Source organism: Melopsittacus undulatus, chromosome Z, assembly GCF_012275295.1.
Source record: "Melopsittacus undulatus isolate bMelUnd1 chromosome Z, bMelUnd1.mat.Z, whole genome shotgun sequence".
NCBI lineage: Eukaryota > Metazoa > Chordata > Aves > Psittaciformes > Psittaculidae > Melopsittacus > Melopsittacus undulatus.
Window position 1 is genome coordinate 74,367,993 of NC_047557.1, and position 14,750 is coordinate 74,382,742.

Sequence of the window (14,750 nt, forward strand, 5' to 3'; positions counted from 1 at the left end):
TTTTTCTAGCTTGACCAGCTCCTCACTTTCCCCAGTTCTCCCTCCAGGGTCTCAAAAATCCTGGCTGGGAGGGTCTCCAGTGCAAACCACCCTCCTTCCTCCAGGGTTTCTTTCTCTCCCTGGCTGGGGATGCTCAGGATGAGTTCCCTCTTCCGTCCCACCCCACATTTTGGCAGCAGCACACCCCGAACAGGCAAAGGGGGTGGGGGATCCCTACCACCTCCTTTACCCTGTGCCTTTGTCTCCCCATCCCACCTCCCAGTCCACAAATCTCCATCCCTCCGCGGATGCGAACGGCCCCCTAAAAAGGAAGGGGAAGAGGGGAAGCGGCGGGGGGAGAACACTCGGGTTCTCGTCTGCGTCCTCCCTTTGTCGTCTCGCTCGGTTTCACCCGTCGGGAAGGTGAGCGAGGGGAAGGGAAGGAAGGGAAAGGGGCGGCCCCGCTCCCACCGCCGCGGGGCGCCTCCAGCCCCGGGGCCGTGAGGCTCCGCGGGGGCGCCGGGAGCTCCGCGCAGCGGAGAAGGAGATATGAAGAAGAAGGGGGGGGGGGGGGGGGGGGGGAAGGAGGAGAAGGGGAAAGGGGTGGTTTCTGCATCCTCGGCTTTCTTCCTAGCTCCATGAATGACTGGCTCTGCCGTCCGGTTCCCATCAGGGCTCCAGCATTCGGGCTGTGCGAGAAGAAAGGGAAGGGAAGAAAGGGAAGAGAGGGGAAGGCATTTTCTTTAAAAAGTAATCCTTTTTTTTTTTTTTCCCTTCGTGAGAAATGAAAAGGATGCAACCAAGCAGACCTGATGCTGTGCTAGCCGTGGGATTTAACTCCTCGTTGCTTCTCGGTAGTGCCTGTAGGCAGAAAGCACCATTTCCACCACCTCCCACACACAGATTTCTGGCCATACCCAGTGCCTCCCAGAGCCTTCAGCAGTACCCCAGCACGAGTGATCCAGTGCACACAGGCAGCCACAAATTCCCCTCATGGGGCTGTCCCACTCACTTCCAGGGCAGCCACAGATATGAGGGTGCTCATAGACCAGCCCTGCAGAACAGGTATCTTCACACAGCAGGGACAGCACCGTCTCCTTTCCCCTTCTTTTGCCTGGAGCAGCTGTTCAATCTTCAGTTGCCAAGAATCAAGGCGTGATGGATTAAAAAGACCAGGGCTGCAGAGGTGATTTCTGCTTTGTTAAAGATTACCCCTCCTGCCTGAAGCCAAGGCAGGGAGCAGAGAAAGAAGAGGTGAAGCTGGAAAGATCAGGCAGATGGTGGAAGCTAGAGGGGACATTTGAGCTGCCTTCATTTGGACCACAGTGCCTGATCATTTATAAGTTTCCCATTTGTCCTGGAGAAGTGGAGACACCCAAAGCCATGGAGTGTGTCCTGTCCTCCTTTCTTGAGGCCTGGGATGACAGAGGAGAGTCCCGCCACTTCATCCAGAAAAGAGAGTGGGCTACTGGGACTAGTGCAGAGAGGGAGATTTGTCCAGACAGATTCTCACCTTATGCATGTGTCCTCAAATGCAGCCTGAGAGGGGGCTGAGGTAGTAAGGAAAGAGGAAACAGTGCCCTAAGCATGCATCTCATATACCCCTTTATGTCTGGGAGGGCTGAAGAGGCTTGTCTGAAGCAGCACTGGAGAAATTTGATGGTAGATTTCTCCTTTCATCACAACGTTATGCAGAGGAGGTGTGCACAGCCTCAACAGCTGGACCACCATCTGCACATGGTGAGGCAGGCAATGCCAGGCTAGAAAAGAGCAGAGTTAACTCTGAGAACCCACTTCACATGACTTAATATGAATTGCAATGCCTTTCTTAACTTGAACTGCAATGCCTTTGTGTGAATTTGCATCAAAAAGCCTCAAAAATAGGCATGCAGCTTTTTGAAAGCACAGGGTTACATTTCTGTCAGCTGTGACACTGCAAAAGGTTCAAGGATGGAGACACCCAATCTTAGGTGGAGCAGGTTCAGACTATTGCTGTGGCTGTCCCACCCCTGGCAGTGTTCAAGGCCAGGTTGGACAGGGCTTGAAGCAACCTGGTCTAGTGGAAGGTGTCCCTGCCTGTGGCAGGGGATTGGAACTGGATGAGCTTTAAGGTCCCTTCCAAACCAAAGCAGCCTGTAATTCCATCGAGTCTGGGCACTGCCCAGGAGGCACACATGCCATGCAGGGACAGACCTGTACAAAAGGGACTGGAGGGACTGGTGCCAGAGGGGTGGCCATGCCAGGGAGGCTGCTACACACTGTGTTCACATGGAAAAGCAGGGTCATCCTTTCCACATTGTGCTTGCTAGGAAGCAAGCCACTGTGGATTTACCTTTTTTAAGGAGAAAAGTCCACAAAGATCTGTGGAGATAAGGATTCCACCCTTCTGTCCAGCTCCACATGCAGGCCACAGCCCAGGCAAATTTGATCTGGTTTAAGCTACTAAGTCTCTGTTTCCCCTTGCTTCACTCTGCCATAGCTTTCACCTTCTGCTCCTCCAGCTTGGCACTGAGGGCAGTCTTTGGAAATGTGGGCTTTGGGCTTGTCTCAAACCCACTGTCAGCATAACACTGTGGATAGAGTAAGATGGAATGGTACCAGTGAGAGGCAATGGAGGAAAACGCCTTCTGCCTCTTCCTCACTGTTGTACCTGGGGCTGCCAAAAATCAGAGTGCCCAGAGAGCTGCAGACACACCTATTTCTCCAGGCTTTTCTTTTCTGGCTCTAGATTTAAACCTTCCTAAAGAAGGGGGGATTGTGGCACACGCTTCTCTGAGAGAGAGCACACCAGAAACACTGCTCTTGCCAGCATTTTGTGCCTGAAGGGTGCCTAAAATGCCTGCCACATACCAGGATAGGTACATCTTTTGGGAAAGAAGCTACATGAAGAGCACAGCAGACCCTTTACTAACTGGTAAATGTCCCTTGTAAAAGGGTGGTTTAAAATTCTGCTTATGACTTCATCTGCGAGAGGCTTGGACAGCAAAGGCAGAGTGTAATCTTAAAAAAATAAGGGAAAGAAAAAGGGGAAAAAAAAAGAAAAAAGAAAAGTGGCTGGATATGCATGAACTAGGGTGGAGATGCTTGGCTCGGGAGGCTGCCGATGCGAGGCTGGCCTGTGAATTGGCACCGGGAAGGGAAGTTTGGAACAAGCACCAAGATACTCTTTCGTTGCAGCCTCCGCTGAGACTGGGGGGGGGGCGGGGGGAAAGAAAGGGGAGGTAAAAAAAAAAAAAATGGATTTCGGTCCCAGTTACTTTCCCCCATTTCAGCCTGCTTCGGGAGCCAGGGTGGAGGGAGGTCTCTCCATTCTCTTCTTGGTTAACTGTTTAATTGGGGAACAATGCGCTTTTCTCACCCTTGCTCCTCTCCGGAGAGCCGGTGTCGAGCGAGCGGAGGGACCCGTCCCCACGATACTGGCTGCGGGGCTGGGGTATGCTGGGTCCCTAGGGCTCTCCGAGGGCTCCAGGAGGGGCAGCGAAGGGAAATTGGGGGATACTCCGAGAGTGCCGGGGGGCGGGGGGTATCGAGTCCGCGGAAGCAGCTTTGGGGGCTCTCCTGCGCCCAGCAGCTGCGGGAGCTTTGGAAATTGCAAGGAGGCTCTTGCAGAGCTTGTGAACCCTCCTCTCCCCAAGCCAGCGCCCCTCCTTCTGCAGTGCTGACGGTACAACGATATAATAATGATGGGTGGCTGAGGCTCGCATTTGAACTTGCTGGCGAGCTCCCTGTGCTCACAGCTCGGTCCAGGCTCCGTAGACCGGAGGCAGGTGCTAGCCGGCAGGGAGGGAGGGGAGGCGAGGCAAGGCCGAGAGCCGAGAGAAGGGGAAACACGGGAACCACCGTCCTCTTGAAGCATTAACGAGAGGATTTACTCTTTCATGCGGCTACTGGGATCTCTGGACTAGCCCTAGCCACCACGCTGTAATTTTTTGCAGTCTCTGCAGTCCGCTACCTTTTAAGGTAACTATAAGTCTTTCAGTGCGCGTTGGGGGGGTTTGTGTGTTTTTCTTTTTCCTCTCTTTTTTTTCCCCTTTCCTCTCCTCCCCTTTTTTTTTTTTTTTTTTTTTTTTCGTACGATTACCAGCAAACACCTAGCGTAAGATTTAAACCGGTTATTTTACTGCTGGTACCTGTAAAGACAAAGAGTTGTACTGCAAACCTTAAGTGGGAGAGAATAGCGATGATTGGCGAATTTAAACAACCTGGGGTAAGTTCAGCGACATGCGGGGCGGAGGAAGGAGGGAGAGGCGAAGGGATGTTCGGGGACCCACTAAAATCCCCCTGTGCAAAGAGGAGAACAAAGAAAACTAGGAAATAAAGGACTTTCGGGTGGGAGCCCTGACAGAAGTCTTTGGCACTGGTTCGTGTGAGCGGTCGGGAAGATAGAGCTGCGCCTTGGTGTGCGGTGGGGCTCTGGAGGGAGGGAAGAAGGAAGGCTGCGGGTGTTTAATACACAAAGCGTCCGTGCAGTAGGAGAAGCGAGACTTTTCCTCTGGCCATTGGGTTTTCCTAAGCTGGAATAAGCGTGTGCTCAGCTTCCTCCGCTCCTGCGTGTGCCTTCCACTCTCCTTCGGTTTCATCTTTATTAATTTTCCCCCCTTCCCCGGGTGTTCCTGGAAAGCGGCTCACAGGGCAGAGCGGGGCTGAGGTCCTCGGGCAGCATCTCTCCGAGACGCGAAAGCAAAAGAGGTCCTCTGAGCCGCATTTTCGGTACTGGAAGGGGGGCAGTGGGTGAGGAGAAGAATCACCTGGTGAGTGGAGCGAAGCGCACCCGGTTTTGTGTGCACCCACAGTCCCCTTCTCGGGGTGCGGGCACTGCCTCGGGACCTCGCCTTTGTTGTACGAAGTGAGAGCATCGTGGAGGGAAACTGGGGAAGTCCTGACGGCGGGAAAAGCGGGTGTGTCTGTGATGGGGGCGGGGGGGGGGGGTCCCCGCAGGCACCTGCCCCACACAAAGGGGCGGCTGGGGTGGCCAGAGCCAGCCCTCATTGTCCCCTCGGCGCGTCCTCCCCTGCCGCCCCTCTTCCCCCCGGGCACTCGGGATTAAGCTCCGGTGGCTTTTCTTTTCATTTTATTTCCAGGCATGAGTGTCGAAACGCGTGGAAGAGTGTCGATGTTGGGTGGGTTTGGTTGCGTGGGGTTTTGAGTTTGCCTTTTCTTTCTTCATTTTTCATTGAAAGGGATCCGTTTCTTCCTCAAAGGAGTGAGCAAAACTTGGCCAGGAGAAAGGGGCGGGGGGCCCTGGCTGTAGGGGCGGGGCGGGCAAGGGGAGCAGCTCGGCTCTGGGGGTCTCCGACGGCCGCTGTTTAAGCTCGTCCAGGGTCCGCCCGGGGAGGGTTCCCCAGGCGGGCGGAGGGATGGTGAAAAAGGCTGGCAGGAGGCGGTGGGACTGGGGTCCCGCCTCGGGCGCGGTCCCGGCCGCTCTCGAGGAACGGCACGGGCCGGGCACGGCGGCAGCGGCACTGCGGCGCCCCCTGGCGGATAGCTGTAGGGTCTTCCTTTCTGTACGTGCTCGTTTCCCACTAGAGGGCTACGGTTTCCCTCGCCTTCAAGAGCAGGGAAAATAAAATAGTTGTTAATAAATTAATGCATTAATTATATATTTAAATTAATGGTCGTCACCGCTGCGTTTCGGGCTGTTCGTCATGCTGCCCGGATCGCACCCGCAGTCGACAGTCGCTGTGGTGGTGTTTGACAGGGGAGCTGATTTCCCGCTGCTGGATGGGCTCCCTTAGCGCTCCGGGCGTGAGGCGGGACATCGGCTGGGAAGGCGGCTCTGCTACCGAGGGGGGTATCAGGACACCCTCTGCTTCCCAAGCGCCAAGTGTCGACGCCGGACAAGGAAACAAACACTTGTCCAACTGACAGACTGGTCCTGGTGCTGAGCCACACAACGGTAATGCAGAGTTGCAGAAACCATGAGCTGCATCTCTGTATCTGTCTCCACCCTGTACTGGCCACTAGTGAGACCACACGTCAAATCCTGTGTTCAGTTCTGGGTCCCTCACTATAAGAGAGACATGGAGGTGCTGGGAAGGTTTAGACTGGATATTAGGAACAATTTCTTCCCCAAAAGGGTGGTCAGGCATTGGAGCAGGCTGCCCAGGGTAGTGGTGGAATCATCATCCCCGGAAGTGTTCAAACCCTGTGTAGATGAAGCCCTTAGTGACATGGTTTAGTGGTGGGCTTGGCAGTCCTCTGATAATGGTAGAACTTGATCTTAAGGGTCTTTAACGCTGTGGTTGATTGTGTGATTTTATGATTTTATACTGGTAGAGCAAGAAATGGGAAGGATTTCTTACACCTTTGTCAGTCTCAAACCCTTGCTAAACTGGCACCAACTTCACTGGTGCACTTTGAAGTCTTTGGCAGGAATGTGCTGTCAGTGTATGGAATGTGTTACGGATGTATGGAATGTGGGGGATCCTATTCTTCATTATTATTATAGACACAAGCTGCACTTGGAAGACATTGAATGCTGACTGGGTTAAATTCAATTAAATATAGTGGGAAGGACCTTAGGCTTCAAGACGCTGAGGGTCTTACACACCGCTCGCATGCCAATGTGAAGTAATACAACATATAACTGAAATATGATGCTAAATATTCTCAAATTTTAAACCAATAAGCTCTTAGATTTATTAGAACAGAAAAAAAACTTCTCCTAGAGGACTACTTTTCTTATGCCATCCAAGCGGTAAAGAATTATACTCCTAGCTTTGAAAATGTGTGCTTGCAATCAATGAAAACTTTCATTAAGGAAGTTTCAGTTACTTCTATCTAAAACCTTTACCCATGGAAACAGAAGCAATTTGGGAGCTTGGTGGAAGGTCAAGCTCATTAGCTTAAGTTCTGGAAAATGCGCTCTAGTGCTGATAAGGAAGAGCATTCCGCTGAAGCTGAATGGATTAAGCTGCTTATTTGTGTTAGAATACATCAGTTTTCATTAAGAAAATGTATTGTACAAACAATCGCCATACTTCCATGCGAGCAAATGTGAGGCAGGTGCACCAGTTAATGAGGGATCTAAGTCATGTTTTTACTGACAGCTTGTGGCACACAGGCAGGTCTAGGGCAGGTGCTCAAATTAATGAAGAAAATAAATGGGGAAACATCTTTTTTTTTTGTGCTACAGAAAGCGCTACATACGTTTCATAAAGAAGAAGCTTGGGACTTCATTCACTTGAGTGGAACAACAGGAATCCTAGGTGCCTCAGGATAGTGAAGGGCCTGGAGCACAAGTTTGATGAGGAACAGCTGAGGGACCTGGGGGGGTTTAGTCTGGAGAAGAGAAGGCTGAGGGGGGACCTTCAGGCTCTCTACAACTGCCTGACAGGAGGATGGAGCCAGGAGGTGGCTGATCTCTGCTCCCAAGGAACAAGTGACAGGGCAAGAACAAATGGCCTCAATCTACACTAGGGGAGTTTTAGACTGGATATTAGGGACAATTTCTTCCCCCACCCTGTACTGGCCACTAGTGAGACCACACCTCAAATCCTGTGTTCAGTTCTGGGTCCCTCACTATAAGAGAGACATGGAGGTGCTGGGAAGGTTTAGACTGGATATTAGGAACAATTTCTTCCCCAAAAGGGTGGTCAGGCATTGAAACAGGCTGCCCAGGGCAGTGGTGGAATCACCGTCCCTGGAAGTGTTCACACACTGTATAGATGAGCCCCTCAGTGACATGGTTTAGTGTTGCAATTTCAGTGCTGGGGATATGGTTGGACTTGATGGTCTTAAATGTCTTTTCCAACCCAGTTAATTCTGTGATTCTATGATTTCTTTTTCTCCTTGCTGCTCCTCACACATGCCTCTGGCTCCCTTCAAAACGTCAGCGCAGGGCAGAGGTGGGACAGCCAGAGGTCCATGGGTGTCCATGAAGGCAGAGCCTGGGTGCTGCTGGAAGTTGCTCTGGATCCTCACTCCACATGCTGCCTCTGACAACCAGTGTTTCCACTGTTTCTCTGTGAGGCCATCGGGAGGGCCCAGAGTCACCTCTGGCACAAATTAGCACAGGCCTGGGAAGGATGTCTTCAGGCTGCAGCTTCTCAGCAGCTGCCAAGAGTGAGGAGCGCCAGAAGGTGCTGTGCTCTGATCACTTCTCCCGTTGGCTCTCCTGCCTGTGCTCAGGCTGGGGTTCAAGCACTGGAATTATTCCCTCTGTGGCTGCCAGTGCTTGAGGAAGGGAGTATGAAGGTGCCCCTAGAGCCTTCTTGGAAGCTTTAGGAGGACCTCTGTGAGTGATAATAGGCTAATCAGATGCCACTGATGAGCTGGACGCAGGCTCATTCCACCAAATGGCAGTGCCATTAATAATCACATGGCAGAGGCATGGTGAGATTGGCAAAGCTAATTAGGCAACACTTGCTGTGAGTTTGATACATGCCAACAATTAACAGATGTATTGAAGGACAAAAGGCAAAGGAAAGTGCAGACTGTATGTTTGAGAAAGGTTTCAGGCAGAGCCCAGAAGGTAGCAAGGTGTGCTGAGACTGGGATTGGTCACTTTAGCTCAGTGTTTCACAAAGGAGCTGTGTAATTTACTGCTTTACCCATTAGTAGGAGCAGCAACCTTAGTTAACTTCTCTAGTGCCACGTTCTGTTAGGATTTCCCCCCACCCTCCCCTTTTTATTTTTTTTTATTTTAAATACTTCCATGTGAGTCTGACTTTCACTATATTGAGGCAGCAAGGATCAATCCTTCCTATGTGTTTAGGGAACATGGGCCAGCTTTCACAGTACAGCTGCAGCACATGTATTGAATCGGTTTCAGTGTGACTTGAGAAGCTGCAGCTTTCAAAGGCAATGTCACTTCTGTGGAAGTAGCTAATTTCTCATTGTCCCGGCTTCTCAGAAGCTGGGAATAGTTTTGTAATGGTAGTTCTTAATCCATTTCACAACAGGACAATTCATTCTGTCTTAACCTGGATTTTAAAAAAGAGACACACGATGTACTCCCATCTGGTTGAATTAAAATAGCATTGGTGTGAGATCAAGCTTATACTGTAAACTGAACACGAGCTAAAGTTTCATCAGAACTTATTGCTCCTGTGAGTTTTTGCTGTGGTAAGGGAAGGCACCAGTGTTTGCGAAAACAGAAGCCCTGCTCCCTTCCCACAGAGGCAACCTATGCTGCTAGTTGTTAAAGATGTGAAGCTTGTCAAGAACTTGACATCTTTTTGATTAAATTACTTTGTGGTCAGGGTTACATCCAGTTTAAAAATGCAGTGCAATTCCTGTAGACTGGTCTGCCTATAGTGGCTCCTAGTAAAATGGATCAGTCTAGTTGGAAACCAGCCAGCAGAAAACGCAAGTTCGGTCTCATTAAGCGAGATACTTTTTTTTTTTTAACAGAAGGTGGAAATTAAACACTTACTCAAGTCTTGCAGTCTTGAGTTGGCAGGATTTTCTTACTGTGTTCATAATATTATGGTTTTCTCTTACTCTAGGTGTAGTGACACCAAAGGGTGTATATGGGGGAAATGGTATGGTTAGAAGGATTTTGGCTAATTACGATAGACTTAGGGGCAGTATGGCAGGCAGCCAGCAGAGGCTTTTGCCAACTGTCGAGGGTGGGAATGTGAAATAGAACCCCATTTTAGATTAGTTTGTTGTTTTTTTTTTTTTCTCAGGAGGCTACAAAGAAGAAGTTAGCTGCAGCCCCTGCCAGCGAAAGGAGAGGAAACAGGAGCAGTCACATCTGCCAGTGGTGGCCTGCAGATGTGGGCAGCACTCAGTGGGCACTGGGGTGCTAGGTGGGAGCAACAGCCTCTGCCTTGCTATCAGCTCTTGAGGGGGATTGCTGGTACCAGAGCTCTGCTTTCACACAGTCATAGAATCCCAGACTGGTTTGGGTTGGAAGGGACCTTAAAACTCATCCAGTTCTAACCCCTGCCATGGGCAGGGACACCTTCCACTAGACCAAGTTGCTCCAAGCCCTGTCCAGCCTGGCCTTGAGCACTGCCAAGTGTGGGACAGCCACAGCTTCTCTGGGCAACCTGTGCCAGGGCATCGCTATTGTCACGGGGAAGAACTTCTGCCTAAGAGCTCATCTCAATCTCCTTTGTTGTCTGTCCATACAGCCCCTTGTATAAAAGCCCCTCTCCAGTATCTTTTTTAGATACTGGAAGACTGTTAAAAGGTCTCCCCTAAGTCTTCTCCAGGCTGAACAAGTCTCCCCTCTGGAGCTAGACTGACCCGGGGTACTGAGCAAGGTAGCACCATTGTGATCTGCACACTGTTGTTTGGAGGTGGTGGCAAGGGTAATTTCACATTTATTTCTGGCAGCTATAGTGGAATAACACTCAGCAACTGTTTATGGGATTTCACCAAAGACCTGGGGTGTAAAAACTCTCACACCTGGAGAACTGCGTGGGAACTGCTGCTCATGTTTCCTAAGGGCAGAAAATCAGACCTTTCTCCCAACATTTCTCATTGCTTGAGTAAGCACCTTGGGTTAGAGGAGATTTAGAAAAATGAAAGGTTGAGAGATGATGTTCTGAGAGTCAGGTGGGGATTTTTGATAGATGTCTCATACTAAGCTCCACACTCAAAGTGTGCCATTTTTCCTTTTTGAGCTATCCAGGCTCTTAGTGCAGCAAGCATAATTCCTGCACTATTCAGTAGAAGGCTAAGTAGCCATTACAACCATGAACGATCTCTCCTGTGGTTGAATTCAGCAGTCACAGGATATCTTGGAAATTGCACTTCTGCAGTTGTATTTATATTTTCATATTTCATTGTGGCTGTATGTGTTAGTGACTCGAAGCTGAAGATGTGAGGGTCCCTCAAATCGCATTTGTAATGCAGTTGCCAACATGATGTTGGAGGATCAGAGCTCTGTGCCTGTGGACAAAGAGGAATTGGAATATGAGATGTTCCCTGTACTCTGGACATATAGTGTGAAGCAGAAGCCCACTTCTAGTCCACTCAAGTCCTCTTCTTTGGACTTGATAACTTTAAACCTCTTTTCCAACCTAGTTGATTCTATGATTCTAGAGCTCTCAGCTGGTTCTGCGTGTAGCAGTAGAGTTTGTCTTCTTGCCAAATTTGGAAGCAGTTACACCACCTCTTGTCATGACTGTATTGCAAGGAGCTTCTGAGGGCTATAGGCCTCCAATTGGCATGTCCCAAGTATGCAGGTACTCCTGGTCAGGGCCAGTGCAGCAGTCTCAACACCCAGCCAGCCCTGTATATGTGCAGCATGCCAATCTTTCAGGGAAAAGGAAATTCTGTTTTATTTTTTCTATGACCCCCTTGTTTCTAGTCCCAAAAGCCAAGTCTGGCTTCTGGAGGAGGAGAGAGATCAATCGTATGGGTAAACATGAAAATCTAAACTTATAAACAGTTTGTTCTAGATCTTTGTTTAGCTGTTGATTTACCCAGCGTGTAACGCATGGAGAGCACATGTGGGCAGAGTATCTCAAAGGAGGGTCTGGAGCCACCCTGCTTTCAGACGGGCCAGAGCAGAGCACTGTCTGGCAGGCAGGTCCAGCATTTACCACCTCTGAAGGGAGTAGGCTGTTGGTCTTCCTTTTGTGCTCTCTTCAGGGTGCTTGTGTTACTGAAGGACCTAGTTGGCTGTGGATTTGGTCCTTGAGGCTTAAACCAGTTTCAGGATACACGGGCTGCTTGAGGCCCTTCTAGCCTGCACACATGTGTAGTCTCAGCACAACCTCTCTTTTTCTTTTTTTTAATGTTGTGTAATAATGAGGATCATTTATTTATCTAAGCAATCACATGACTGCATTCCAGAGCTGGTCCTTTGCATTAAAAAGACTTCAATGTCTGCAGCTCCTATGCTACCTCCTCACTTGTAACAACCTTCTGCAAAGCATATATAATATACCAAGGCACAGTATAGATTTTCACAGTTAAAAAATGGATATGTTAGTTTTCTCCACATGCAGCTTGGCCTGTGTAAGTGGAGAGAAAAAGAAAAACTCTGGCTGGTGTAAGGGCATGTGTTATAGTCTTCAGAAAAAGTTTTGTGGCAGATGTGGCTCAAACTGAATGAAGTCAAAGAAGTCCCCGTTCTTGTTTGGGACTCTGTCATAATAAGTGCAAATTCCACTAAGTTAGTATTGCAAAATAAGTGATATCACATTATACACTCAGCTCTATTGAATGCTGAAGGAGAACTGGAGTGTCTTTGGCAACATGCAGTCTGCTCTACAGAAAGCAGCTGTATTCTTCCCTCCACACCCTGGGAATAGGTTGCAGCATATGTTTCCCAGTGCAACTGGCCTGCTCTGGTGATTCATGTATAGCAAATGAAAAGCTCTTGGGTTTTATCCCCTTTTGGGTGGGAATTTTTATCATGATGCTGTTACGTTAGAGATGCTTCACTGGAAAGGCTTGGTTTGAGATGTTTTGCATCTTTTCTGAGCTGTTCAGCCATTACAGGATAAATGCCAATTCACACAGACTCATGTGAAGTTTGGACTGCAGCTGTAAGCTGGGGATAAATTTTTCCTGAGGTTGAACATGTCACCAGTAGTTTTCTAAAAATGTTCCTCTGTGTGTCTTGCTATCAGGTTCAGTACAGCTTGCTGAGGTTTTTGAGAGTATTGGTAATGTTTTAACCCTAAAGAATTATATGTAAGTACTAAAGAGCTATAATGCTAAAAAATATATATGTGCACTACAAGTTTCATAGTTATAACAGACATCTATTTACTAAACATCTGTTTTGCTGTTCCTTAAAGCAGTTCAACTGCAAACTTTTGGACAGGGAAAAAAATATTGGTTCAGTTTAGTGGCCCAGGTAAAGAAATTAAGTAGGTTCTTTTAATAGCAATATCAAGGAACTCCAGATTTTGTGATGAGGTTTCAATGGTAGTGTTTGACAGACTATTGCTGAAAGTTATTTTTTTATGCTGACTGGATAATACACACGTGTAACTGTGTGGAAGAGGGACTATTTATAAACCCCATACAGTAGCTGACACTTATAGGACTTGCAATGCTTTTGTTAGCATACTGAAATTTTCAGGATATTTACAGATTCAACATATGTAACTAATAAGTGGAATAAAAATGAAGATACACTGTTATGAACATGCAAGACATTGTTATGTACATATGGTATACATGGAGAACTCTTAAGCTGCTAGAAGGTGGAGCCTGTAAAGGAAGTGAGAAGCAAAGGCAAAGGGAACTGACATGTTTGAGTGTCACTCTGGATTCAATAACCTGAAACACATTATGAATTTGTATTTGAGAGGCACACATTGTCATTCTAACAAGTTTCTACCGTAAAATATTGTAAGGAGAAATTTTGATAGCAGGAAGTTATCTGGCAACTTGCAGTGGGAAGGGTCACACTGTGGATGTCAACTCAACATCGAAATTTATGAAAAGTTTGTCATGGGGAATCCCTTCTGACATGAACCAGGTTGTTAGCTCTTGACAAATGACAGGGTAATTTGTGTGACAGACATATAGCTGCCCAGAGGTTGGATCTGAACTGGTAACACCACATCAGGAAAAAGTAATCAGATTGTACTCATACATTGCCACCACCATATGGGAATAAATTATAAACAGTGAATAAAATGGCAGAAGATCAATATATTAAGAATTATTCTCTGTCCCAATGAACTTCTGTTTTAAGAAGATGAATGATTTTAATATCAGTGACAAATACTGAGGTACTGAGTTACAATGCTTGGTAAGGACACAATGCAATATTAACTATGTCTTTGTCCTTTATTTGTAGGTCAAGATGTTGTTAAGTATAAAAACTATCTTATGGATGTTCTCTACATTAGTTATAACGTGTATGCTACCTAAAGGTAAGTCTGTTATACATAGAACCATTTATTCAAATCTCTTTTAGTGGTCTAATCAGTAGGGTATTTTCCAGGATGCGGCAAATAGACAAAACTCAGGAGATTCAGTTTCTGGTCTTTCCTCTGCCACTCTTTTTTGCTGCACTGTGTAACTGACTTTGTTTCTGTGTTCTCATCTTTTCCATACTGATATATTTAGAAATCTCTTGATGTGTGGGCATGTCTTTGACAAGGTTTTACATAACTGTCTGGTGTTTCCTGAAGGTTTTTAAGTGTTGTTACTACAATTCAAGTAAAAATAAAGTGCCATAGGATTACATTGTGTAAAGCAAAATAGATTGCTTTCTCCAAATATTCAAGAATACCTTTTAATCCTTTTACTTGTGTTTCTGAAATGTGGGACCTGTTGGCCAAGTTGACTTGTGCCTTCCTTTTCCATCATCCACCGAGGATCTCCTTGGACTAGATGAGGTGAGGGGTGGTGGGAGGGCAAAATTCAGTGGGGGCCAACACCTTCTGTGGGAACTTCAGCCTGGTGCCACAGAGGGGACAGTGCCAGCAGCACAGGAGCAGAGCAGGTTCCTGGAAGAGACCTAACAAGTGGTGAATGAAACGGGGGAGCTTCTGGGCTACAGGAATATGGGTTTGGCATACCTCGCAGGCATATCCCAGTGTGTATACTTATGTATGTCATGCCACAGCAGCCTTTTGGGTCTATAGATCACCACTTGCATCCTCTCTGTGTTCAGGGTGAAACCAGTAGCCCCAGTTTCTGCTTTGCTCTGTGATCTGTCAAGGAGCAACTGGGGACATATCTCTGGAATAGGCAGTCTGGCTGCCAGCCCCCTGTTGGGGTCTGCCATGAGCTAAGCTGGTGGCAGGTCCTTTGGGTGCTGAGGTCTGTAGCAAGGACATGTTAGGGCAGCTGCTGGCATTTGGTTTGGGTGGAAAGGAAGAGTCCTTACTACTTCTTTCAGC

General features: G+C 48.1%; 1 protein-coding gene across 1 annotated transcript in view; it reads left to right on the forward strand.

Annotated features, from left to right (window-relative positions):
• Nucleotides 1–3,847: 3,847 nt before the first annotated feature.
• VCAN (versican) overlaps nt 3,848–14,750 on the forward strand; it is a 107,053-nt gene continuing 96,150 nt past the window's right edge. The window contains exons 1-2 of the mRNA XM_034072719.1: nt 3,848–3,939; nt 13,700–13,775. Of these exons, the coding sequence (XP_033928610.1) occupies nt 13,706–13,775 (70 nt within the window). The 5' untranslated portion in view covers nt 3,848–3,939; nt 13,700–13,705. The remainder of the gene's footprint in view (nt 3,940–13,699; nt 13,776–14,750) is intronic.